General features: G+C 43.7%; 1 protein-coding gene across 3 annotated transcripts in view; it reads left to right on the top strand.

The window, feature by feature from the left end:
- The first annotated feature begins 442 nt into the window (after window positions 1-442).
- The window catches only part of itgb2 (integrin, beta 2), a 112,125-nt gene continuing 85,259 nt past the window's right edge, over window positions 443-27,308 (top strand). For all 3 annotated transcript variants that reach the window (XM_088383352.1, XM_088383350.1, XM_088383351.1), the window contains exons 1-3: window positions 443-581; window positions 4,355-4,415; window positions 25,241-25,344. In XM_088383352.1, coding sequence (XP_088239478.1) covers window positions 4,358-4,415; window positions 25,241-25,344 — 162 coding nt within the window. In that variant the 5' untranslated portion in view covers window positions 443-581; window positions 4,355-4,357. The remainder of the gene's footprint in view (window positions 582-4,354; window positions 4,416-25,240; window positions 25,345-27,308) is intronic.

Here is a 27,308-nt window from a genome sequence, read left to right as displayed (position 1 = left end):
TATATTTCAAACATGCTGCTGGTTGACATTTGACTATATTTTATATTTTCTGCTGCCTCCTTGTGAAGACAAGAGATTTTATGCTTCAAAAAGCTTTTCCCTTGTTAAATAAATGTTTGATACATCAATAATTTTGTGATTTTGTCATGTTCATTCAAACACAAATGAAAAAATTGTTGTGTTATTTATTCATTATTTATTCAGCACGCAGTCGTTATACTTGTTTACTTGTTTGTCTGTTGTGGGCCATGTCTTGTCACCGTGGGATAGGGGGGAACGAAATTTCGGTTTCTTTGTGTGTCTTTGGCATGTGGAGAAATTGACAATAAAGCTGACTTTGACTTTGACTTTGAAAAGTATGTGTAAAAAGTTAAAGCAGGGGAGGGGGAAGTGTTAAAAAAATCAACATCAACCCTCAACAAAACTTCTGGGGTCTCAATGTTCATGCATTTAACTGTCTGAGACTATTTGTCTATGCACGACGCTGAGAAGGTGTTGCAAGTGCAGACTCATTATACTTCCTGCCAGGCAGTCTTTGGCATAACCGTCACCCAGAGGCAGCAAGCATCTTCCTCATTCTTGTGAGTTAGATTTTTTTACAAATAAATTATTACTGTTAATCAGTGCCTGAGGGAAAAATGAGGAAACAATGGCTATTTAATCATTTGAGTATTATTTAATGTTCATATGTTTGACTACCAAATGCAAACGCATGAGGATATTGACTGAATTATAGAGACACATTATAGAGAAATAAGATCCATATTCATTCATCTGAATTAAAACATACTACTACCATGATACTTATCCACATTTTGATGCTACTCCTTGACAATACTGAGTGAGTAAAAAAAGTCTTCTGCTGTGTGAATATAAACTTTGTCAAGTAATGCGATACAACACAACTGCATAGTTCTTTTGATTAATAGTATAATATTGTAATTGTAAATCTGTATATGGGCGCATTTGGAAAGGACCGTATTTTAGTTTGAATAATATTGTATATGATTGCAAAACTGATGGAACAATACAAAACTCATAGTTTTTAGAAATGTGAGAAATGGAAACGTTTTAATAAAAATCGAAGTTTTATTTGAAAAAATGACAATTGTCAACTGATGGCGAAAATTGTGTCTGTGTAGAGTTCAAACACAAGTTATATTTTCTTTCCAAGTTATATATATGAAAGATGTAAGGGAATTCAAAGAAAATATGTATCTTAATTTCTTAAGAGGCTAATTTTGGGGGGTCGATTCTTAACTCATTTTCTGCCAGTCCAGTTTATGCAAAACTAAACAGCTCCATGAAAATAGTTTGGTTAAAAAATCACATAGTTATAAAATGACACCGTAATAGTATGGTAAATCTTACACTTTGTAAAAAAAAAAAAAAAACATTGCACCTACTACAACAATTTCTCTAACGCTTGAAATTAAATTAACCCCTCATAATTACACCAACGGGAGAGAAAATTCACAGTCATGCACATAGCCCATAAGTTATACGCTCTTTGTTTCTTCTTTTCACAAGAATCTGTTGGCCCTCTTCGTTGCAACCAAAATCGGCAAATCATTCCTCATAGTCTTTGTTGCTTAATTAATTCACACAGAGCACTTTTAAAAAACACACACAATTTTAACAAAGTGCTGTACATAACATCAGACATAAATACAGCACACATAATACAGAAAACTTTTTTAATTACTCTTTTTATGAATCCACTTTATAATATTCATTTTTTAGTTCATTTTCTAAACTGCTTCTCCTCACGGGGGTAGTGGGCGCGATGAGCCTATCCCATCTATCTATCTATCTATCTATCTATCTATCTATCTATCTATCTATCTATCTATCTATCTATCTATCTATCTATCTATCTATCTATCTATCTATCTATCTATCTATCTATCTATCTATCTATCTATCTATCTATCTATCCTTCCATCCATCCATCCATCCATCCATCCATCCATCCATCCATCCATCCATCCATCCATCCATCCATCCATCCATCCATCCATATTTGTTAACTTTGTTAATATTTGTTAACTTTCTTTCCATGCCAAAAGATTTCGTTCATTTTTGATAATTTGCAGATTCAAAACATGATAGCAGAATAGAAGAATTATTCTGAATATCAACCAAAAAACATGGGTTTAGACACAATGTAACGAAAAAGAATGAGAAGTGCCTGTGGGTGGGGCAGTAAATTGGAACTTTGCCACCCTAATATGGAATATCAGTCTTGACTTTTTTATGTATTTATTTAGGTTTTACTAAAGTGAAACTCCCACTTAGTGAATAAAATATCTTGTGTAATGGAAATATATTTGTTGGAATTAAAATAAAATTGCACTATGTGCAATACATTTTAAACTATTTAGAATAACTTACTCAGCATGACTACCAGTGCTGTGCTGCTCAAGTTCTCTTTTTTTGCTTAAAATGCACGTAAACTTGTGTAGCATGTTTTCCATTCTCATGTCTCTGGTTGAGTCATACTTCCTGTCTTGTCCAGCAGTCTTCTGTATAACGGTGAGCTACATAGTGAATACTGCTTCTCTTCCTGTCTATCCATATCTGACAAACCACGATGCAAAAAATGAGCAGAAGCTTCTTTTTTTCGATGAGGAAGTTGACTGAAGTTGACTTTACAGATGACTAAATATTAGTATACTTAGTTTATCTGTAAAGTCAACTTATACATTTACCAGGGAATGGATAAAGAATACTCTTCAGTTTAATGGCTTTCACTTCTAGAATATACAGAGTAGTTTCAGTAAGTTTATTCTTGTCTTATGTGCAAGATTCTGACTTATCAGACAAATACAATAATAAGGCTGTATAAAAGTCTACGGAGACATATAGCAGGTTGATATTAAGTACAGACGGATTGTAAGGATTGTACTGATTGTACGGATTGTTTATTCTTGTTTTATGTGCAAGATTCAGACTTATCAGACAAATACAATAATAAGGCTGTATAAAAGTCTACAGACATATATCAGGTTGATATTAAGTACAGACGGATTGTAAGAAAGTTGCGACAGTGCACAAAGTATAATTTTGGACCATATGCAAACAATGTTAAGATGAACACTTGTGCACCAACAAACACACTAAATAAGAAAGGTTTTTCCTTCGTGCGCAGATGTGTCACGTTTCAGCTCTCGCCCTGCTGGCCTTGACGCGTCCTCCTCGCTAGGCCTTGGGGCGTGCATTGCCAATCCAGAACTGTGCGTGCTAATCAGCGATGACCGCCACCACCTGTCCTGTGTTACCCGCTGATTAGGGCATGTATATAGACGCCGTTCGCTAGTTATGGCAATTTTGATACGTTATGAACCAATGAATCACTTCAACACAAGTGCTCTAACCTCAAAATGCTACTTTGAAGCCTTTGATACACTTTGAAGAGTGCCATCTGCGGGATTGCTTTGAGGACTACCTTTGAGGGAATTCTCTGACGAACACGTGCCATAATTAATGAATGACTAATGTGGCTTGCTCTGGTAATAATGACAACAATAAAAATAAAGGGCAAAAAATCCAAACTCGTGTATTTTAACGCGTTTTAATGTATGAATGCATTAAATAGCCATTTTGATGCATGCTTAATAATCAATGAAGCTTTTATTGTAGGTTATTTAGGTATTTATGTATTAATGAATAACTAAGCATATGTGGATAAAATGTTAAGGGAGATGAGAAATGTGCTTCTGCAACTGGGATAGTGCTTTTGTAACTAACGGAAAATTTAGGAAGGCGGTGGCGCACAGGGTAGCACGTCCGCCTCACAGTTAGGAGGGTCCGGTTTCGATTCCACCTCCCGCCCTCCCTGTGTGGAGTTTGCATGTTCTCCCCAGGCCCACGTGGGTTTTCTCCGGGCACTCCGGTTTCCTCCCATAACACAGCTTGGTAGGCTGATTGAGCATTCCAAATTGTCCCTAGGTGTGAGTGCAAATGGTTGTTTTCTCTGTGTGCCCTGCGATTGGCTGGCAACCGGTGCAAGGTGTCCGATGACAGCTGGGATCGGCTCCAGCAGGCCCACAACCCCCGTGGGGACTAAGCGGTTCAGAAGATGGATAGGAAATTTAGGAAATGGTGATTGTGTGACTTTGTAGTCATTGGGATGGTTCACCAATTTTCATTTAAAAAAATAATTGTCTCCACAGTGCTTGGCTTTAATTGGCTCTTCTGCCTCACTCCCTCTCCAGCTTTGGAGAAGACCCTCACATGGCACTGATGTCGCTGGCATTGATAAATATTTTTTTTAGACAACTACTATTGTCATTCATAGCTATATGCAATTCATTTTGTTGGACAATAATTAATTTAGGTTTTTTTTTGTCAGGACATGAATCATCATTGGCCTTTTGTCCTACTGTCCATCTTCCTATCAGTGGCTCCAAAGGGTAAGTTATAACCTATTGTTTAAAAAACAGATTTTATTTCTTTCTTTTCTATTATTAATTTCTTTGACGGCGGCTCGGTGGCGCGTCCGCCTCACAGTTAAGAGGGTGCGGGTTCGAGTCCACCTCCGGCCCTCCCTGTGTGGAGTTTGCATGTTCTCCCCGGGCCCGCGTGGGTTTTCTCCGGGCACTCCGGTTTCCTCCCACATCCCAAAAACATGCTTGGTAGGCTGATTGAGCACTCCAAATCGTCCCTAGGTGCAAGTGCGAATGGTTGTTTGTCTCTATGTGCCCTGCGATTGGCTGGCAACCGGTTCGGGGTGTCCCCCGCCTACTGCCCGATGACGGCTGGGATAGGCTCCAGCACACCCGCGACCCCCATGGGGACTAAGCGGTACAGAAAAAATGGATGGCTTGATGAATGTCTATGAAACCGGCCTTATGATTTTATGATACCAAGTATGTGAAAAGCAGTGACGTGCGGTGAGGTTCATGACAGGGGAGGCACTGACGGCTTATTCATTATTTAATTTGAAATATTTTAATTAAAATCTCATATCAGCAGTCTTCACACATAAAAACACTCAATAAAGCACATGGAATCAAAAACTTGTTTTCGATCGTGTGTACCACTCCATTTGAAAAGACATGCTCCAAAGTCCCGTTGTCCGAATAGAATTTTTTAACTCCAGAGTTGGTCTTCCTCTACTGATGACCTTCTGCTTCGACCGAAATTCCATAGTTGAAAATCGTTCGGATATTTAATGTTCCATTGTAAAACAAATTGTAAAAACGAAAAAAAAAAAAAAACCGAATGTAAAACAAAATAAATTGACAACTGCTCCTCAGTTGTTCACTGTACATTTGAACTGGAGAGTCTACTGGCCTTCTCGGAGTCGGGTTGTTTGTGAATGCAGCCCAAAGCGGGTGGTAAACTCCATCTAAGGCTAAATACTGGCACGAGACCGATAGAGGACAAGTACCTTAAGGGAAAGTTGAAAAGAACTTTGAAGAGAGAGTTCAACAGGGCGTGAAACCGGCCAGTCTACACTTATTCTACAGGTGGGCGCATGAATCCCGGGATCACTAGCGCCCTCTGCCATAAGGCTGGAGAATCTTTTATTCGTTTTGTTCATCTAAAGAAATACGACGGTACAGACAGATGACAAAAAACACGAGATATTATATACATCAGCTTAACTACGGAAAATAGTTAATTTGCCACAGTGTTTGAACACTTAAACGGCGACATAGAGATAGACAGCAGTTCAGTCTAACTGCAGAGCCTGTCAGCATAGGCAGCCGTGTGATTACGCAATCCTCAGAGGAGGCAAGGCAGGAAGTTGGCTCCTCCAAGCGAATCGTCTTCGGTTTTAAAATAACTATAAAAATTCAGCGATCTTGGTACAAAATGATACAAAACTAATAAATTGATTCGTTTGGAGATTCAAATTTGAAAAAAGACTTTTTGAACACCAAATTTAATTTTTATACAGAAAATAATTACAGTACATCTGAAACAAATGATTATGACAATATATTCAAGAGAAAACACGTTATTTTGCCTCATTCATATCATGCAAAAACTGTCTATCACATCCTAATATCTGAATATTTAAATATGTAAACTAAAGTGCAATTACATTTGTAAATGAATGGCTTCTTGTATTTGAAATATTAATAAACCAATCTACTGTGATAAAACAACAAAATTGCAATAACTGCATTAACCATCAAAGTGAAGTCTAACTGTAACTGTAGTCTTGAAACCTGAATCTGAATAAGGAAAAACATTACGATAAAATAATGCAAACTGCTACCGCTATTGTTGGGTAGCCTGAGGACTGTAGGGGGTTGGCTCGGATGGTTATGCTCTTTTCGACCCCGGGTGTCGGTCAAAACACAGGAGGGAAGACGTGGTTCAGTTTTGATTGCTTTACTGAATTATTGGCAAAAAAGTAACAGGCACTGTGGCTCATAGGGGCATACAGGCAAACTGGCAAAAGGGTATTGTGTGAAGCGTGGGAAGGGCGTGTGTAGTTTGTGGTGTGTGTGTGTGTGGTTCTGCAACAGACAGAATTACAGCACGTAAATCAATGATCAACTTCTGACGTCACACAACACTCGTAGACGGCACACATTACATAACTAACTGCGCGTAACAGTTCCGCTATACTAAATAACCATAAATGAAATACTCTCAGCAACACACCAAACATAAGTCATCGAGACAACAAAATACATTTGCTAGCCACCGTTAGTCGCCGTGCCACTGTGTGACGGCTACTCGTACGATGCGAGGCAAATTTAAAGGAGCGCACGGGAGCTGTCAATCAAATGGCGCGCACATGAAGCAAACCGCGATCGGACAAACGGCACAACAGTGGACAGTAGTGGCAATGAAATGTATATACTCACTTTGTGTCAAGGACGCACACGATCACAGCAACATACTCAGTCGATACCTTCAACCTTTGACTTACCGCTGCGCACAAGCTCCAACAATCGCGATAAGATGAGGTAACTCACGTGAGACTTAAGGCACAGTGACTTAACTTCGCTTTAAAGATATCTGGCGCCATCTAGTGTTGCGAATGGTTATAATGTCTAGACCCCGAGTGTAAGACAACCCCCACTTTTTTAGTCTTATTTCAATGCAAAAAACATTGTCTTATATTCGGGCCAATACGGTACATGTTAATGCTGGATGAATAATCTAATATTTTAGGACATTGGTTAAGTGTTCACATTGCTTTAATTTTTCAAAATTTTGTTTTGCAGAGTGTTTGAAAAGTTGGTGAGCTATTGTATTTTTGCCGGTGGCCGAAAGTTAATATGGGGAAATGCTGTGTGCATAGAGCCCATCAGCATGTGGTCTCTAAATGATCAAAGCTCAAGCAGCAGTCGCTGAGGTTTTTGGTGCTTGTGACCCCTGGTGGTGGGAAACGGAAACTTGACTTGACTTGGTGGTGGGAAACGGAGGGACTGACAAGTCACACATCCAGAGATCAATGTACACATTTACAAAGTTGTAAGTCCAAATACGTTCACTTGTACAAGTGAACATGGAGAATTATTAATCACATTATAAATTGCATATACAGATCAGATGGTGTGACGGATGGTGTCAAATGTGGTCATTGAACATGTACGTTTATATTCTTTCAGAACTTTACATGCTGTGGCAATGACTGTATGCAGTCAATGAAGCCCAGCTAGAGTGTCAAGTCAAGTCAAATTTATTGATATAGTGTTAATCACACAAACGTATTGAAAGGGCTTCACATGCCCACAGTTGACAATTATTCTCAACACCCCCCATCCTCTTAACCCCCAGGAGGGCAAGGAAAAAATTCACAAAACCCCTGCTGTGGGAAAATGAGAAACCTTGAGGAGGGACCACAGAGGATTCCCCTTCCAGGACAACCAGGCTGTAATGGATGCATTTCACGGAAAATATGAAACAATATAAAATAATGTACTGTAGATGTCCATAATCAAATGAAGAGCTACAGTAACACAACTCCAGTCATTATGGCAGACTTAAAAAACAAAACAAAACAGAGAGACGCAGGCCAGCAGGCCAACAAGAATACTCCCGGTTCTCCCTATGGTCAGTCCGGGCGTGTTTAATTGGCAGACCAGAAAATAAGACAATATAATAATTGAGGCGCCACATAACACGTATGTAAAATAATTTATACATCATTCGTATCAATGCCTTTTCCTTCTGTCAGGACACTGCTAGACTGTCATGTTGTGACAGTCAACAAAGGGAATTTGATCCTTGTTGGATGCTGCCCCAGCAAAGCGAGGTCACAAATACCCATGTGAGCTTAGTGCTAACTAACAAACAAGCAGATGGTTACCAGGTGACAAAATAGATTGATGATTGGAAGATCACCCAGAGATCTGCTGTTGATCAGTGTATGTCAAGGGTTCATGGAGATTAAAGTTAGTAATTTTAAACTAAAACTTGATATGGCTGCATTGCAGGTTGGTGCGTCAATGTTTCTTTGAATTTGATCTTTTTTTTCTTTTTCTCGTAGAAAACACTTTGTATGTACTGTACAACCAAATTAATTCTATTATACTGTAGTTCCAGCTTGAAAATATAAACGTCTCTTCAGACGTCAGCGTGCTGAAAACGTGACTTGCCCCCCCCCCCCTCCACACACACACAGTGATAAAGTGACAACTTTAATATATGTTTATACATACGTACGTACCAGGGACGTGGCAGCCTCCCCTGCCATCATGAAAAGGGGAAAAAACAAATTCAATTGTTTATATTATAAAGTCATTCTCCTTTTAATTTCAGTAGTTTTGCATCATTTTGAACTAAAATCGCTGATTTTTTTTTATGTTAGTTTAAAACCGAAGACGATTCGCTCGGAGGAGCCAACTTCCTGCCTTGCCTCCTCTGAGGATTGCGTAATCACACGGCTGCCTATGTTGACAGGCTATGCAGTTTGAACTGCTCTCTGTCTTTATGTCACTGTTTAAGTATTCAAACACTGTGGCTATATTAACTAATTTCCGTAGTCAAGCTGATGTATATAATATCTAGTGTTTTTTGTCATCTGTCTGTAACATCGTGTTCCTTTAGATGAACAAAACGGCTTTGAAAAGAGACCTTACGGAGGCAACGAAAAAAAGCTTCTCCAGCCTTATGGTAGGGGGTGCTAGTGATCCCGGGATGCTTCATGCACTTACCTGTGGAATAAGAGATCTCCAGTTCAAATTTACAGTGAACAACTGAGGAGGCGTCATGCATTTATTTCGTTTTACATTCGTTTTTTTCCCTCATTTTTACATTTTGTTTTACAATGGAAGATTACATATCCAAACTATTTTCAACTATGGATTTTCGGTTGAAGCACGAGGTCATCAGTAAAGGAAGACCAACTCCGGACTTAAAAGGTTTGATTCGGACAGCGGGACTTTGGAGCATTTCTTTTCAAACGGAGTGGTGCGCACAATCGAAATCAAGTTTTTGATTCCATGTGCTTTATTGAGTGTTTTTATGTGTGAAGACTGCTGATATGAGATTTTAATTAAAATAGTTCAAATGAAATAATGAATAAGCCACTCTAGAGCAGCGTTCCCCAACCTTTTTTGTGACACGGTTAGGTGCCGGGGTGTGTGTGTGTGGGGGGGGGGACACGTCAGTGCCTCCCCAGTCATGAACCTCACCGCACGACACTGGTACGTACGTACATACATACATACACCCACCCACCCTTGACCCCTTCCAGTTTGCATACCAAGCCAAACGGTCCTCTGAGGATGCAATCTTCTCTGCCTTCCACTCAGCCCTCACCCACCTGGAAAAAAGAGACTCGTATGTGAGATTGCTGTTTATGGACTTCAGTTCTGCATTCAACACCATTGTACTACAGTGACTCATCTGCAAACTCGACAAACTGGGACTCAGTGCCTACCTCTGAAACTAACTACTGGACTTCCTCTGTCAGAGACCTCAAGTAGTACGTGTTGGCGACAATATCTCAAGCAGCATCACGCTGAGCACAGAGGCCCCCCAAGGCTGTGTGCTCAGTCTGCTGCTCTTCACCCTGCTGACGCATGACTGCACTGCAACCTACAGCAACAACCGCGTAGTGAAATTTGCTGACAACACGACTCTGGTGGGTCTCATCACCGAGGGCGACGAGACTCAATACAGGTCGGAGTTGGACCTTCTGACCACGTAGTGCAGGGACAACAACCTCCTGCTGAACGTCAGCAAGACCAAGGAAATTGTTGTTGACTTCCAGAAGGGTCACACCCAACACCTGCCACTGACCATCGACGGTGCTGTGGTGGAGCGAGTGAGCAGCACCAGATTCCTAGGGGTGCACATCAGTGAAGACCTCTCCTGGACCACCAACACCGCATCACCGGCAAAGAAAGCTCAGTGCCGCCTGTACTTCCTGCGGAAACTCAGGCGAGCAAGTGCTCCACCGGCTGTCATGACCACATTCTATCGAGGCACAATTGAGACTGTCCTCTCCAGCTGTATCGCTGTGTTGGGTGGAAGCTGCACTGAGTACAACAGGAAGGCCCTGCAGCAAATAGTGGACACAGCTGGAAGGATTATTGGTGCTTCACTCCCCTCCCTGAAGGAGGTAAACAACCGCACAAGCCACCTCTCCCGAGCCTGTTTCTCTCCAACGCCAGATCCCTGCTGCACAAAATAGATGACCTGGATCTACAGCTCACGGGAAACCACTACGTCCGGGACTGTTGTGTGATTATTATAACCGAAACCTGGCTGCGCCCGGATATCCCCGATGCTGGCATGCAGCTAGCAAGCCGCTCCCTGCTACGAGTGGACAGAACATTGGACTCCGGTAAACGCAGAGGTGGGGGGCTTTGTATGTATGTGCACGATAACTGGTGCAACAATGCGACCATCGTAGGCAGCCACTGCTGTCCGACCTCGAGTACATGGCAGTCAGGTGCCGGCCTTTTTTCCTCCCGAGGGAGCTAGCTGTTGTTATCGTCATTGCTGTTTACATTCCACCCGACGCTGACGTAAGCACGGCACTCTCTCTCCTGCTGAGAGCTGTGAGTGAACAACAACGGCCTCACCCTGATGGCTTCCACATTGTAGCGGGGGATTTTAACAAGGCCAACTTAAAGACTGTACTGCCGAATTTCCACCAGCACGTAAAGTGTGCTTCACGGGGTGAGAACACCCTGGACCATGTCTACATCAACATCAAACAAGCATACAGAGCTATCCCCCTCCCCCACCTCGGGCAATCAGACCATCTGTCCCTCCTGCTCTTCCCTGCCTACACCCCCCTCAGACGCAAACTCAGACCCACCTTAAGGACCATCACCTCCTGGCCTGACGATGCACTCCACAAACTCAAAGACTGTTTTCAACGGACAGACTGGGACCTGTTCGACCACCAGGAGCTGGGGACACACACAGACACAGTTCTGGGCTACATCCAGTTCTGCGCCAGCAATGTGACTGTGACCAAAACCATCCGGGTCTTCCCTAACCAGAAACCCTGGATGTGCAGCCAGGTCCGCTCTCTCCTCAGAGCCCGCGACACCGCCTTCAGGTCAGGAGACAGAGCTCTGTACAGCGCTGCCAGAGCTGAGCTGAGGAGAGGAGTCAAACGGGCGAAAGCGGACCACAGACAACGCATCGAGTCCCACCTGTCCAGCAACAACGGCCGTATGGTGTGGCAGGGCATCCAGGAGATCACCAACTTCAGGGGCAGTGCCGCTCAAGTCGAAGACCAAGGCACACAGCTGGCAGAGGAGCTAAACAGCTTCTTTGCTCGGTTTGGAACATCCCAGCGGCACTCCCCTGTCCCTGCCCTGCCCCCCCCCCCCCCCCCCCTCCCAGCTCTGACATCACTCCACTCACTGTTCAGGAGCACAAGGTCAGAAAGGTGCTCCTTGCAGTGAATCCCAGAAAGGCCGCAGGCCCGGATGGGGTCCCCGGCAAGGTGCTGAGGGCATGCGCTGAGGAGCTCGCCCCCACCTTCACCACGATCTTCAACCGCTCCCTGGCCCTAGCAACCGTCCCGCCTTGCTTGAAAACCTCGACCATCATCCCAGGGCCGAAGAAGTCGGCCATCTCTAGCCTGAATGATTACCGACCAGTGGCCCTCACTCCGGTGATCATGAAGTGCTTTGAGAGGCTGGTTCTTCAGCACATCAAGGATTATCTTCCCCCACACCTCGACCCCCACCAGTTTGCATACCGGACCAACAGATCCACAGAGGACGCCATCGCCGTAGCCCTCCATTGTGCGGTGAACCACCTGGAGCAGCAGCAGAGCTATGTCCGGATGCTCTTTGTGGATTACAGTTCGGCATTCAACACCATCCTCCCGGACAGACTCACCACAAAGCTGGACACTCTCGGACTCCCCTCTCTCACATGTGCCTAGATTAATGACTTTCTGACCAACCGACTCCAGGCTGTGAGAGTTGGCTCCCGCCTCTCCTCCACCCGTACGCTGAGCATCGGCTCCCCACAGGGCTGTGTGTTGAGCCCCCTCCTCTTCTGCCTCTACACTCACGATTGCAGACCGGCCCACAACCACAACCGGATTGTCAAGTTCGCCGACGATACCACTGTGGTCGGTCTCATCTCCAATGGCGATGAGGTAGCCTACAGAGAGGAGGTCCTGGAGCTGGTCGACTGGTGCTCTGAGAACAATCTCGCTCTGAACACCAAGAAGACCAACGAGCTCATCATAGACTTCAGAAGGCACAGCCCTGAGTCAACTCCCCTCTTCATCAACGGCGAGCAGGTGGAGAGGGTCCACAGCACCAAGTACCTGGGCGTCCACATCTCTGACCGGATCTCCTGGTCAGAGAACATCACCACCATCGTCAAGAAGGCTCAGCAGCGGTTACACTTTCTGAGAGTCCTCAGGAGGTACAACCTCAACACCGACCTGTTGCTGACCTTCTACCGATCTTCCATTGAGAGTCTACTGACCTACTGCATCGTAGTATGGTTCGGCAGCTCCACCGCCGCTGACAGGGAGAAGCTGCAGAGAGTGGTGAAGGCAGCCCAGAGGATCATCGGCCGCCCTCTCCCCTCCCTTACGGACATCTACACTACCCGCTGCCTCAGCAGGGCTAAGGCCATCTCAGCGGACAGCTCCCACCCTGGCTCCGCCCTGTTTGACCTGTTGCCCTCTGGAAGACGCTACAGGCAAATGAAGACCAGGACAAACAGACTCAAAAACAGTTTCTTTCCCCAAGCCATAGCCGCCCTCAACTCCAGCCGACACTGATGACACTTTCCTCCTGCACTACTACTGCACTTTGTCCGCACTACTGTTTCCGATTATTCATCTACTTTTCTATTAGTCGATTACTTGACTATGTTACTCGTATCTACCTCATGCACTGGGTGGAGGTCTCCAATTTCATTGTACTATGTAGAATGACAATAAAGGTTTTCTGATTCTGATTCTGATTCTGACATTTACACCTCGTATCTCACCCACAAGGCGACCACAATTGTGATTGATGTGAGTCACCCCGCTCACACTTTGTTTGATCTACTGCCCTCTGGGAAGAGGTACACAAGCCTGCACTCCCGCACCACCAGACTCACCAACAGCTTCATACTCCAGGTTGTTAGGATCCTGAACTCTCTCCCCCCTCCACCCTCGACTGCATAACGTCCTGGCCTTTTGGGCCACGTTGGCTGCCTTGCACTACTCCTCCTGTACTTTTGCGCTATATACTGACTGTCTGCTGTATGGACAATTGCTCCGTTTCAACCACGTTGCTCTTATTTATTTATTTATTATTTATTCATTGCTCGTATTTGTTCATTGTTTGTGCCTTCTTGTTTTTACTTTTTGTATTGTTTACTTGAATGTTTTGTTTGTCCATGGACCAATATAATATAATATAATATAATATAATATAATATAATATAATATAATATAATATAATATAATATAATATAATATAATATAATATAATATACAGTGGAGCCTCGGTTTTCGAACACAATACGTTCCAGAAGGCTGTTCGAGAAGTGAAACCGAATCATATTTTCCCATTACAAATAATGGGAAAAAAAATTAATCCATTCCAAGCCAATAAAAACCAATCGCCTTTTTAAAGCAGTTTTTCATTTGCGCATTTTTGTCCAATCGCGCAACTGCAGCGCACCACCGAACGCGCAACCGTAGCGCGTCGCCGACCGCGCAACTGCACCGCGCTGGTCGCATTATTGTGACAGAGCCGTCGCTGAAATTTAGAAATTATTTTTAAAGTCCTGCTGTACTTTCCAAAATTTAAGTGGCCATCAGTGCGCAGGGAGCTTAATTTTGTCCGATCGCCCAACTGCAGCGCACCGCCGAACGCGCAACCGTTGCACGCCGCAGACTGCGCAACTGCACCGCGCTCGTCGCATTATTGTGACAGAGCGGTCGCTAAAATTTAGAAAATATTTTTCAAGTCCTAATGTACTTTCCTAAATTTAAATGGACCTCAGTGCGCAGGGAGATTAATTTGGTCCGATCGCGCAACCGCAGCGCGCCAGGCTCTCAGTGTCGCATTGCTTTAAGAGTGTCTTTGTGTTTTAGGATGGCTTTACTGCTCCCACTTGCTTCCTTTGGAGGCATGATTAGAGTTGATGCAATCCTCAGAATAACGAGAACGTAATAACGAACGGAGTCAGTTGGCATGCGGGTCCTCTCGGCTCATCTCGAGAGGTTCGACAACCGAATTTCGTCCGACATCTGAAGCAAAAAACTCTGGAATTTTTTGTTCGAATGCCGATTTGTTCGAGAACCAGGACGTTCGAAAACCGAGGCTCCACTGTGTGTGTGTGTGTGTGTGTGTGTGTGTGTGTGTGTGTGTGTGTGTGTGTGTGTGTGTATACTATATACAGGGGTTACATGCGGAGAATGTGGGAACAATGGCAACTTCAATACCCACAGTCAACACTATCGGACAAGCAACTAGTAGCTCAATGCTCCAATATCCATAAACGGCACCTGCTATCACACCTCGAGATTGATGAGATACAACACAAATGCCATAGCGAAGGCCAACCAGAGCACCAAGTCAGAGACGAGTTAAATCCATGTAAAAGTCCAGAGGTTGGGGACGAAACCCCAATAAGCACAATCAAGCTGAACGAGGCAGCAACTGACCTGAAGAACAAGATCACGGTGAGAATGAATGCTCGGGAACCTAGATACACACTGCAGAGGCTAAGTGAAGTACCCTCAGAAAGTCTCCTAGAAGATGTGAATTGCATTGACAACAATTCCTACGGCTACCATCACTGCTTTCTTGGCGATATCCGCATTCTTTTTGGTCGAGTGCTCATTCAGGTAAACGTCGGATCCTCTCAGCATTTTCTTTTGTTTTAACAGTGCCGTTTTATGTCTTTGGTTTGCAAATCTCAGTAGTACAGCAGGTTTGTCGCTCGTCCTCTGCAGGAGTGGGTGACAGGCCTCTATGCTACGCCCGTCCAGTTCTATGCCCTTGGACAGGAAAATGGCTGTCACCTGTTGCTCTGCGCTTGTTGGTCTCATTGAAACCCGCCACCACCCGAGCAAATGACCGGGGTTTAATCTCAAGTCCAGTGACAATTATGTCCTTCATTCTTGTGTACTGCTCGAGGTCCGACACTCGATTTTCCAAATGTGCAATTGTTTTCTCCTTCTCATTGAGTTGTAGTCGTAGCGTTTTAACTTCTTCAACCAAGTTGAGAATTGTTATCTGCTCCAGTCTGACGGCCTCCATCTCCGCAGTCAGAAAATCGAGCGCTTCCTTAAGCTCTTTTCCACTTTCATCGGCATGGTAAAAAGGTGGTAAAAAGAGTGTCCAACAGAGTTTCAACATTGGATCAGAGGCGCCGTGATGGCAGACCGGCCAGGCTAGGCGGAAAATACTGCTCCAAGCGTATTTTCCTTTCACTCTTGAGATCCTTGGTTTTGTTAATTCCACTCCACGTTCGTTTCTTTCACTCTTGAAATCTGCTGCGTGGCGAGCGTTAGCTGCGTGGCGAGCGTTAGCTGCGTGGCGAGCGTTAGCTGCGTGGCGAGCGTTAGCTGCGTGGCGAGCGTTAGCTGCGTGGCGAGCGTTAGCTGCGTGGCGAGCGTTACCTGCGTGGCGAGCGTTAGCTGCGTGGCGAGCGTTAGCTGCATCTGTGGAGAAAATCAACTTTCCCAACACTGTTAAGAGGAGAATGTTGTTTTTATGTTCCAAACATGTTGAATACATGCTTTTATGATTTCAAAAACGTGTAAATAATCATGATTTCAATATTGAACAAAATAATTCTGATTTGGATTTTCACCCATAATCGAGCACCCCTAAAACAAACACGCACACACACACATGCACGCACGCACGCACGGACACACACACACACACACACACACACACACACACACACACACAAACAAAAACACACACACGTCAAACTTCAGCTGGGACGACTTGCTGAGCGGTGTTTTACCTGCCTCCGCCATTATGTGAATTCATGCTGGAACGCACGAGACTGCTGCGGGGCCTGCGGCAGAAAAATAACTCCAGTGCGCATCCTGGTTGTATTAATATTTTCGTATTATGAATCCATTAAGTCAAATTTTAATGGAATCGATTTTTACCCAGCCCTAATATATATAACCACCTACCAACAACAACTCCACGCGGCTCTCAGTGCGTACCTGCCCAAGCAGTATCCAAATGATGCTGAAGAACACTGGGACAGGCTTTCCTCTACCATCATGGACTCCAGCAAAAGCATTCTTTGGCCAGAAAAAGTGGAAACATCAGGACTGATACGATGAAAATGACATTGAAATCCAACAGCTCATAGACATCAAGCGGCAAACTTTTATCACCTGGCAAAATAACATCAATTGCAAGGTTAAAAGAGCAGTCCAGTCCACTCTGTTATCTTCTTTTTCCTTTGATTGGACAGCCGCCTTTGCCTTAACGGTTAGGAAGCTGAAGAACCTTTGCTGGACGAGGACGGCTCTGGAGATCCAGCAGCTTGCTGACTCTGGAGACACCAGAGGAGTCTTCGAAGCCACAAGAGCGGTATACGGCCCCAGCTACCATTCTATAACCCCCCTTTGCTCCATGGATGGGCTCACCGGATGGACACCACTCCGGAGGTGGAGGCCCTTGAAAAACTCCCTCAACAGCCCATAATTGAGAAGATGGAAGAACCACCCAGCCTGGAAGAGGCGCAGAAGGAATTAGGAAGATGAAGAGCAACAAGGCGGCCGGCCCTGATGGCATCCCAGTAGAAGTCCTGAAGGAAGGAGGACCCGATCTCCTCAGACACATCCGTGCCCTGCTTCTCAAAATATGGGAAAAAGAGAAAATCCCTGCACAACTTAGGGATGCCATAGTTGTCCCCATCTTTAAGAAGGGAGACAGGGCAGACTGTGGGAACTACCGTGGCATTTTTCTTCTGTCCACCACAGGCAAAGCCCTAGCTCGGGTTTTGGCCAACAGACTCACAACCCTGGCAGAAAACATCCTTCCCGAGTCTCAAAGTGGTTTCCGCCCAAACAGAGGCACCACAGACATGATTTTCATTGCTCGTCAACTCCAAAAAAAGTCAGGGAACAAAATTTACCACTATACATGGCCTTTATAGACCTCACCAAAGCCTTTGACTCGGTGAACCGTCAAGCACTCTGGCTGGTTCTGGCAAAGATTGGCTGCCCAGAGAAGTACATCCGGGTACTGAGACTGCTACATGACAATATGTCAGCTACAGTCCTCAGTGGCAGTGGAGGTGAAACAGAACACAGAGTGAAACAGGGATGTGTCATTAATCCAACGCTGTTCTCCATCTTCATTACTGCTATTCTCTATCTCATTGGCAAACATTTTCCCCATGGAGTCCAAATTATGTACAGAACTGACGGGCAAATTTTTAACATCAACTGATTCAGGGCCAAAGGTCGAACCACCACCATATCCATCATGGAGCTGCAGTATGCGGACGACAACGCTCTTGTAACCCTCTCAGAAGAGGCCCTACAGTGCACACTAGTTGCCTTCACGAGAGCATATAAACAGCTTGGTCTAGCCATCGACATAAAAAAGACCCAAATTCTCCATCAGTCACCACCAAACAGTACTCCTGTCCCACCCCCAAACATCTCCATCGACAACACCAGACTGGAAAATGTGGACCACTTCCCATATCTGGGCAGCCTCCTATCATCAAAAGCCAACATTGATGAAGAGAGACACCACCGCCTCAGCTGTGCCAGTGGGGCTTTCTCAAGGCTAAGGAAGAGAGTCTTTGAGAACCGCGACCTTCTGGCGAGGACCAAAGTCCTGGTCTACAAAGCTGTCATGCTGCCCACTTTTCTGTATGGGTCAGAGGCCTGGACCACATACAACGGGCACTTAAAAATACTGGAGCTATACCATCAAAGATGCCTCCGAAAAATCCTCAGGATCAGTTGGGAGGATCGACGCACTAACACCAGCGTCCTGAAGGAGGCTGATATCCCTACCATCACCGCCACCATCGCTCAACACCAGCTCAGATGGACTGGTCATGTTGTCCACATGCCTGATCTCTGCCTTCCAAAACAAGTTCTCTACTCCCAGCTTCTTGAAGGAAAACGTGCCCCAGGAGGCCAGAAGATGAGGTATAAGGATAACATCAAAACAAACATGAAAAGGTTCCACATAGACCTTAAAACTTGGGAAGATATGTCAAAAATATAGGTTGACATGGAGAAACCTTTTCCGTGAGGATGCTGCACTTTATAACGACGACCTCCACCATACTACAGAAGAAAAGCGCAGACTCAGAATGGAGAGAGCATCCACCAAACAGGCCCAACCCAAACCCACCACCACTACTTTCACCTGCTCACACTGCACAAGAACAATCGGGTCCAGGATCGGCCTCCACGCTCATCTGAAGACCCATAAGACCAAGACGGAGGACAGTCATACTTGAATACGAGTGTATATACATATATATATATATATATATATATACATATATATATATATATATATATATATATATATATATATATATATATATATATATATATATATATATATATATATATATATATAGATGTGAGAATAAGGATCTGTTGGAATGCTACTACTCCAGCAACCCGAGCGAGAGGGGTTACATGCGGAGAATGCGGGAACAATGGCAACTTCAATACCCACAGTCAACACTATCGGCCAAGCAACTAGTAGCTCAATGTTCCAATATCCATAAACGGCACCTGCTATCACACCTCGAGATTGATGAGATACAACACAAATGCCATAACGAAGGCCAACCAGAGCACCAGGTCAGAGACGAGTTAAATCCATGTAAAAGTCCAGAGGTTGGGTACGAAACCCCAATAAGCATAATCAAGCTGAACGAGGCAGCAACTGACCTGAAGAACAAGATCACGGTGAGAATGAATGCTCGGGAACCTAGATACACACTGCAGAGGCTAAGTGAAGTACCCTCAGAAAGTCTCCTAGAAGATGTGAATGCAGCATTGACAACAATTCCTACGGCTACCATCACTGAAACCAATGAGCTGATATACACCTCAGCAGCTGTGATCCTAGAAATGCTTGGCTGCAAGAAGAATGACCATATGCGACCACAACAGTGCCCACCATGGAAGAGAAGGCTGGAGGCCAAAATCAAGATAGCACGGAGAGAAGTGAGCCAAATGACAGAGGCCCAGAAAGGTGCAATGAAAAAGCAAGTTCCCAAGAAATACAGCCAGATGCCCATACCTGAAGCACTCGAAACTGCCAAACAAAGACTCCAAGCCTTGGCCAGCCGCCTAAAGAGGTACACAAGAGAGAATGAAGCCAGACGAATAAACAGGTTGTTCACAACACAACCAGCGAAAGTGTACGCTCAGTGGCAGGGGAATAATAGCAGAGCAGACCCACCAAGGCTGGAAACTGAACAGTACTGGAAGGATATATGGGAGCGGGAGGCATCACATAAGAAGGATGCACAGTGGCTGGTGGCTCTGAGAAAGGACCACAGCAAGCTCCCTGAACAGAACCCAGTAACCATCACAGTGGCAGACATCCAGAGAAGAGTCTCAGGAATGAAAAACTGGACAGCACCAGCACAAATGAACCAGCTGCTAAGGGATGGGACTCACCCTGAATGGCTAACCCAAGGGCGTACGATCCTGATCCAGAAGGATCCATCAAAGGGTACAGTCCCATCCAACTACCGGCCAATCACCTGCCTCTCCACAACATGGAAGCTGATGTCGGGCATAATATCAGATAAGATCAGCAGGCACATGGATCAATACATGAGCACTGCTCAGAAAGGGATTGGTAAAAATACCAGAGGAGCAAAACATCAACTCCTGGTGGATAGAACAGTCACCCAAGACTGCAGAACTAGACGTACCAACCTGAGCACTGCCTGGATTGATTACAAGAAAGCATATGACTCAATGCCACATACTTGGATCACTGAATGCTTGAGGCTGTACAACATCAATGGGACTCTGAGAACCTTCATCGCCAACTCGATGAAACAGTGGAAAACCACACTTGAAGCCAATGGCAAGCCACTTGCACACGTGACCATCAAATGTGGTATATACCAAGGAGACGCTCTGTCCCCAATGCTGTTCTGTATAGGACTGAACCCCCTCAGCCAAATAATCAACAAGACGGGCTATGGATACCAACTCAGGAATGGGGCCACCATCAGCCACCTCCTCTACATGGATGACATAAAGCTGTACGCTAAGAACGAGCGGGACATTGACTCCCTGATCCACACTACCAGGATCTACAGCTCTGACATCGGAATGTCATTCGGACTTGAGAAATGTGGCCGCATGGTGACTAAAAGAGGAAAGGTAATCCACACAGAGGGGGTCTCACTCCCAGAAGGAACAATAGCAGACATTGAGGACAGCTACAAATACCTTGGAATTCCACAGGCAAATGGCAACCTTGACGAGGAAACAAGGAAAGCAGCCACAGCCAAATACCTCCATCGAGTAAGGCAAGTCCTAAGAAGTCAGCTCAATGGCAAGAACAAGTCCCTAGCCATTAACAGCTACGCCCTACCAGTAATCAGATACCCTGCAGGAATCATACGGTGGCCAAAGGAAGATATACAGACCACAGATATCAAGACACGGAAGCTCCTAACCATGCATGGAGGGTTCCATCCCAAGTCCAGCACCCTGAGACTGTACACGAGCCGTAAAGAAGGAGGCCGAGGACTAGCGAGCGTGAGAGCCACTATCCAAGATGAAACGTCCAAGATCCATAAGTACATCAGGGATAAGGCCCCAACGGATGACGTGCTCAGTGAATGTCTCAGACAATGGGCATCAAAGGAAGATGAGGTGCTGGAGGGACCATCATGGGAGGACAAGCCCCTACATGGGATGTACCACCGAAACATAGCTGAAGTAGCTGATATCCAGAAATCCTACCAATGGCTAGAAAGAGCTGGTCTGAGGGACAGCACAGAGGCACTGATCCTGGCTGCACAAGAACAGGCCTTGAGCACCAGAGCAATAGAGGCCCAAATCTACCACACCAGACAAGACCCCAGGTGTAGATTGTGCAAAGAAGGTCCTGATACAATCCAGCACATAACTCCAGGGTGTAAGATGCTGGCAGGTAAAGCATACATGGAGCGCCATAACCAAGTAGCTGGAATAGTGTACAGGAACATCTGTGCAGAGTATGGACTGGAAGTCCCAAGATCCAAGTGGGAAACACCTCCAAAGGTGGTAGAGAATGACCAAGCCAAGATCCTCTGGGACTTCCAGATCCAGACAGACAGAATGGTAATGGCGAACCAACCGGACATTGTGGTAGTGGACAAAGAGCAGAGGAAAGCCGTTGTGGTTGACATAGCCATCCCAAATGATGGTAACATTAGGAAAAAGGAACATGAGAAACTTGAGAAATATCAAGGGCTCAGAGAAGAGCTGGAGAAGACCTGGAGAGTTAAGACTTCAGTGGTACCTGTGGTCATTGGAGCACTAGGGGCAGTAACCCCCAAACTGGAGGAGTGGCTGAAACAGATCCCAGGAAAAACATCTGACATCTCAGTCCAGAAAAGTGCAGTACTAGGAACAGCAAAGATACTGCGTAGAACCCTCAAGCTCCCAGGCCTCTGGTAGAGGACCCGAGCTTGAAGGGAAAAAGATACCACCCACGGGGGGTGAGGAAAAAGTTTTTTTTTTTTTTATATATATATATATACATATGTATATACAGTCAAACCTCGGTTTTTGAACGTCCCGGTTCTTGAACAAATCGGAATTCGAACAAAAAATTCGAGATTTTTTCGCTGTGGTTGTCGAACAAAATTCGGAGGTCGAACCTCGCGAGATGAGCCGAAAGGACCCAAGAAAACCCGACCGCGCGGCCCAATTACCGACTGACTCCGTTCGTTATTGTATTTTCGTTACTTTGAGGATTGTATTAACCCCTAATCATGCCTCCAAAGAAAGCAAATAGGAGCAGTAAAGCCATCCGAAAACACAAAGACGCTCTTAAAGCAACTCGACAGTGAGCCCCCAGCATGCTGCGGTTGCGCGATCAGATCAAATTAAGCTCCCTGCGCACTGAGGTCCACTTAAATTTTGGAAAGTACATTTGACTTTATAATTTTTTTCTAAATTTCAGCGACGGCTCTGTCACAATAATGCGACCAGCGCTGTGCGTGTTCGGCGGTGCGCCGCAGTTGTGCAATCGGACAAAAATGAGCAAATGAAAAAATGCTTAAAAAAGGCGTTTTTTTAGTCTGGGAACGGATTACATTTTTTTCCATTATTTGTAATGGGAAAAATAGATTCAGAATTCGACCGATTCACTTCTCAAACCGCCTTCTGGAACAGATTGTGGTCGAAAACCGAGGTTTGACTGTGTGTATATATATATATATATTTATATATATCACACACACACACACACACACACACACACACACACACACACACACACACACACACACACACACACACACACACACACACACACACACACACACACACACACACACACACACACACAGACAGTAAGGAATGAGTTTGAGCTCCACCGTCTGGTTCATGTCAGGTGTTTTCTGATTGTCAGTGTGCTTCTGTCCATGATTTATATCATTGGTGCTGTCATATCAGGTGCGTCACAGGTATTGAGTGGCTATGGTGGTGCAGCCGACGGAATAGAAATGTTTGTTAATTTGTTGTAAATTGTCAGAGTTGGATACAATGATGATTTCACACTAACCTCTGTTCCTGCATTTACAGGCATAGTTAAACTGGTTTACAGAGTTTTTGTTTTTGCTCTTCACTGAGTTTTGCAAAGGCAGTGTCCCCCATTGGCATAAAATGCACATGGTGTCTCACTTCTCCGTTTCTACCTGTTTCTTTGTTTCCCTTTTCTCTTTACTTGTTCACTCTTCCATTTTCATTTTTTCTTTCACTCACTGTTTCCATATTTCCTCCTCACAACACAATTCACAACTGATCTGACTCTGTTATCTCCTTTTTCTGTAACTTACCGTAATTTTCGGACTATAAGTCGCCGTTTTTTTCATAGTTTGGGTGGGGGGGCGACTTATACTGAGGAGCGACATATGTGAATTTTTTCACAAATTTTCAAAATAATTAAAAAAAAAGTTAAACTGCGATAAACGAACCGCGATGTAGCAAGGGATTACTGTAATTTGAATTTCAAGTGACGTCAGTGGCGCGGCGCAGCGGTTGTTTACATAAAGGACAAAGATTCGATCACTGGATGACGAAGATGACGAAGGGCCCCACGTACTACCGGCATCATTAGCGGCTTTGTTTGTAAGTGACATGGAGGACGAAGAGTTTGAAGGATTTAAGGATTTGGAGTGACACAGAAGGTTTGAAAAACTATTATGGCTTATACGCACGCCCGGTCCTACTCTACGGAGCTCTCTTTCACCTCCGTGGATTGAAGTCGGAGGCCGGCACTCGGCCGGGTGGCTGTCCAGGGACGATGGATGGGGCTCGGACATGGCTTTTACGCACGCCCGGTCCTACTCTACGGAGCTCTCTTTCACCTCCGTGTAGCAGTGGTCCAGTGTCTGTGTCCCTCTGGTGGGACACGTTATGTGCTGTCTGTATTTGGGGAGTTCGTGTGCAAGGTTCGCTCTGTTAAAAACACCCAGAACAATGATCAGTGAGTTTGGTAATTTTTTCTCCATGTCTGTTACCTGGTCAGCCAGCAGCTGCGTGGCTTCGATTGCACATGCGTGTGGTGGAATGTATACAGCCGCCATAACGATCGAGGAGAACTCACGTGATGAATAAAATGGCCAGCAGTTTATGAAAAGTGTTTCGAGGAGAGGGCTGCAAGACTCTTTCAACACTGTGACATCAATACACCAACCTTCATCAATATAGAAACATAGACCACCTCCCTTTGATTTTCCCGTGAGCTCCGTGTTGCGATTTGCACGTAGTAGCTGAAACCCAGTTAGATCTACGGCGTGGTGGGGGATGCATCCATCAAGCCACGTTTTGACGAAGCAGTTTAAGGCAGTTATTTAAGATTTGTGAAAACATCTTGTCGGCAAATGCTAACAAGAATATTTCATGATAGTTACCACATTCGGATTGATCTTTTTTATTTGTAAACGGTCATGATGTCAGCAGTTTTAAAATTGGATGGCACACTTTCATTGGTCCAGATGTTGAATAGGAGCTCATGAGGCTTCTGTTGGATCAAGTGGCCTTCTAGTTTGTAGACATCGCTGTTGTTTTTCATGGCTTTGATTCCATATTTGACTTGATGGTGTCTGAGCAAGAAAATCTCAAATCATTTACAGTAGAAAACACCTTTGGTCTTCAGTTTTTTTGTGTTTTGAAATATCATCTTATTGGGAACCTTTCCATTTCCCTTGAGCATTTAACTATCCTTCTTTTCCACACTTTACAGAAAAACACAATCTACTCATCATGTTGAAGCCAGGGGAATTTACAAAAACTATTAATTAATTTTTTTCAATTTTCAATATAATTTACCAAATGTCTCAATTAAATGTTTTTTTTTTTCCCTTGTCACTCATCCGGCTTTGTTTTTTCAATAGGGGAGTACAATATTGTTTTGCATGAATGGAGGGAAATTACAGTTTTTTTGGGTGCAGAAACAGACCCAATATTCACACATTCTAGCATTCTAGAGTTAAAGCAAAGGTGGTAATTTGCTAACTCTCTAATGTGCTGGATCATGGACATCATTATTTGAATGACATCTTTATTTACAGTTATACAGTTATACATATTTGTAATTAAGTGTTTTTGTATGTCGTTTATTTGTAGGATGGTGTCTCACAAATGGAGAAGAGGTTTGTTTTAAGTCCATCGTAAACTCCTGCAATGATTGTGTCAGATCTGGGCCATACTGCGCTTGGTGTCAACAACTGGTATGTTTTAAGCACAGTCTGTGATTTTACCATTTGATCATTCGATCTTTTACATAAGTTGAATTTAGTAGAATTTATTATTATTATTGCTGAATTTATTTAATTGAATTTATTTAGTTGATTTTCTTCCCTATTAAAACAAACAAAAACACTCTTTTCCAGAATTGATCACTCAATTAGCCTATTTCTCAACTCTCCAGTAATAACTTTGTTTTTAAGCAAGGAAACACTGGCCATGCTGGTCTTGGTTGATGTTTGGATGATGGAGAAGTTTATTGAAGCCAACAACCTGCCTTTTCAATCCCACCTTAACCTTTTTTCAGACTTCCTGGCAGAGGATGTCCTAGACATTTAAGGTGTTCTTTCTGATGCCTTTCCATCAGATAATGTCAAATGTCTTATAAAAATAAAAAATCTAAAACGTTTGATAGGTTATGTGACAGTTCTGTCTGAGGTTCAAATTCACATGTCTACAATTGGGTCTACAAATGCACAAACTGCTGAGCACAAACTGCCTTGCCTGATTGTTAAGTTACATGGGATAGGATGGTAAAAAATGGTGCGTGAATGTGTATTGGATTTGGCCCAGACGAATTGGCTAAGATGAAATTCCAAATTTCAAAGCTTGACATGGAAGACCTGAAGAAGGGGGCCTGAGTAAGGGTTACTTATTAGTTCTTCAAAATTAACTGTTATTAAATTGGTAAAAGGGAGTTTGTTGGTTGAACCAGTTAACCTCCATTAACATTCCAAATAGCACCAGAAGATGGTGCCAAAGTCAGATTGACCTAACACAGTAAATTAATAGTTTAAAAAGTTATCGATTAGATGAAGACTTGTTCTGAAACACAGCAACACGCAATCTTGGATTATTGTATATTATAAAATATTATGTTAAATATTGAATAATATTTTATATTATTTTGTTTTTCTATAATATACTTTGAAACTGTTTGGATATTTTAATTTGCTAACTAGAGAAGCCCATGCTCATTGTTAGGTGATGAGAATGAGACATCTTAATCACAGTTACAGTAAGCTGTAATATACTTTATTTTATTCTGCTTTAACATATTATATAGTTAGTAGCAACTTGAGCAGCATCATAGCACTGATGTTTCATTTACACATGAATGTATTAGTCAAGTCAAGTCAAGTTTATTTGTATAGCCCTAAATCACAAGCAGTCTCAAAGGGTTTCACATAGACAAACTCCAGCTGAATCGGAGACTACAGGTTAATTAAAGGCCATATCATAGAAATGTGTCTTTAAACGTGTCTTAAATGTTTCTAGTGAGGTAACAGTTCTAATATCCATTGGTAGGGCATTCCAAAGCTCTGGAGCCCGAATAGAAAATGCTCTAGACAAGGGGTGTCCAAACATTTTCAGCTCGCGAGCTACTTTTGAAATGACCAAGTCACAAAGATCTACCCACAAAAAAAATAATTAATTTAATATATATATATATATATATATATATATATATATATATATATATATATATATATATATATATATATATACACTACCATTCAAAAGTTTGGGGTCACCCAAACAATTTTGTGTTTTCCATGAAAAGTCACACTTATTCACCACCAAACGTTGTGAAATGAATAGAAAATAGAGTCAAGACATTGACAACGTTAGAAATAATGATTTGTATTTGAAATAAGATTTTTTTTTACATCAAACTTTGCTTTCGTCAAAGAATCCTCCATTTGCAGCAATTACGGCATTGCAGACCTTTGGCATTCTAGCTGTTAATTAGTTGAGGTAATCTGGAGAAATTGCACCCCACGCTTCCAGAAGCAGCTCCCACAAATTGGATTGGTTAGATGGGCACTTCTTGTGTACCATACGGTGAAGCTGCTCCCACAACAGCTCAATGGGGTTCAGATCTGGTGACAGTACTGGCCACTCCATTACCGATAGAATACCAGCTGCCTGCTTCTGCTCTAAATAG

The sequence above is a fragment of the Syngnathus floridae genome, chromosome 8 (genome assembly GCF_059516105.1).
Source record: "Syngnathus floridae isolate MCC-2025c chromosome 8, RoL_Sflo_1.0, whole genome shotgun sequence".
NCBI classification, from domain to species: Eukaryota; Metazoa; Chordata; class Actinopteri; order Syngnathiformes; family Syngnathidae; genus Syngnathus; species Syngnathus floridae.
The sequence above is the reverse complement of the archived record's forward strand: the minus strand, read 5'-3'. Positions and strand labels throughout refer to the sequence as shown.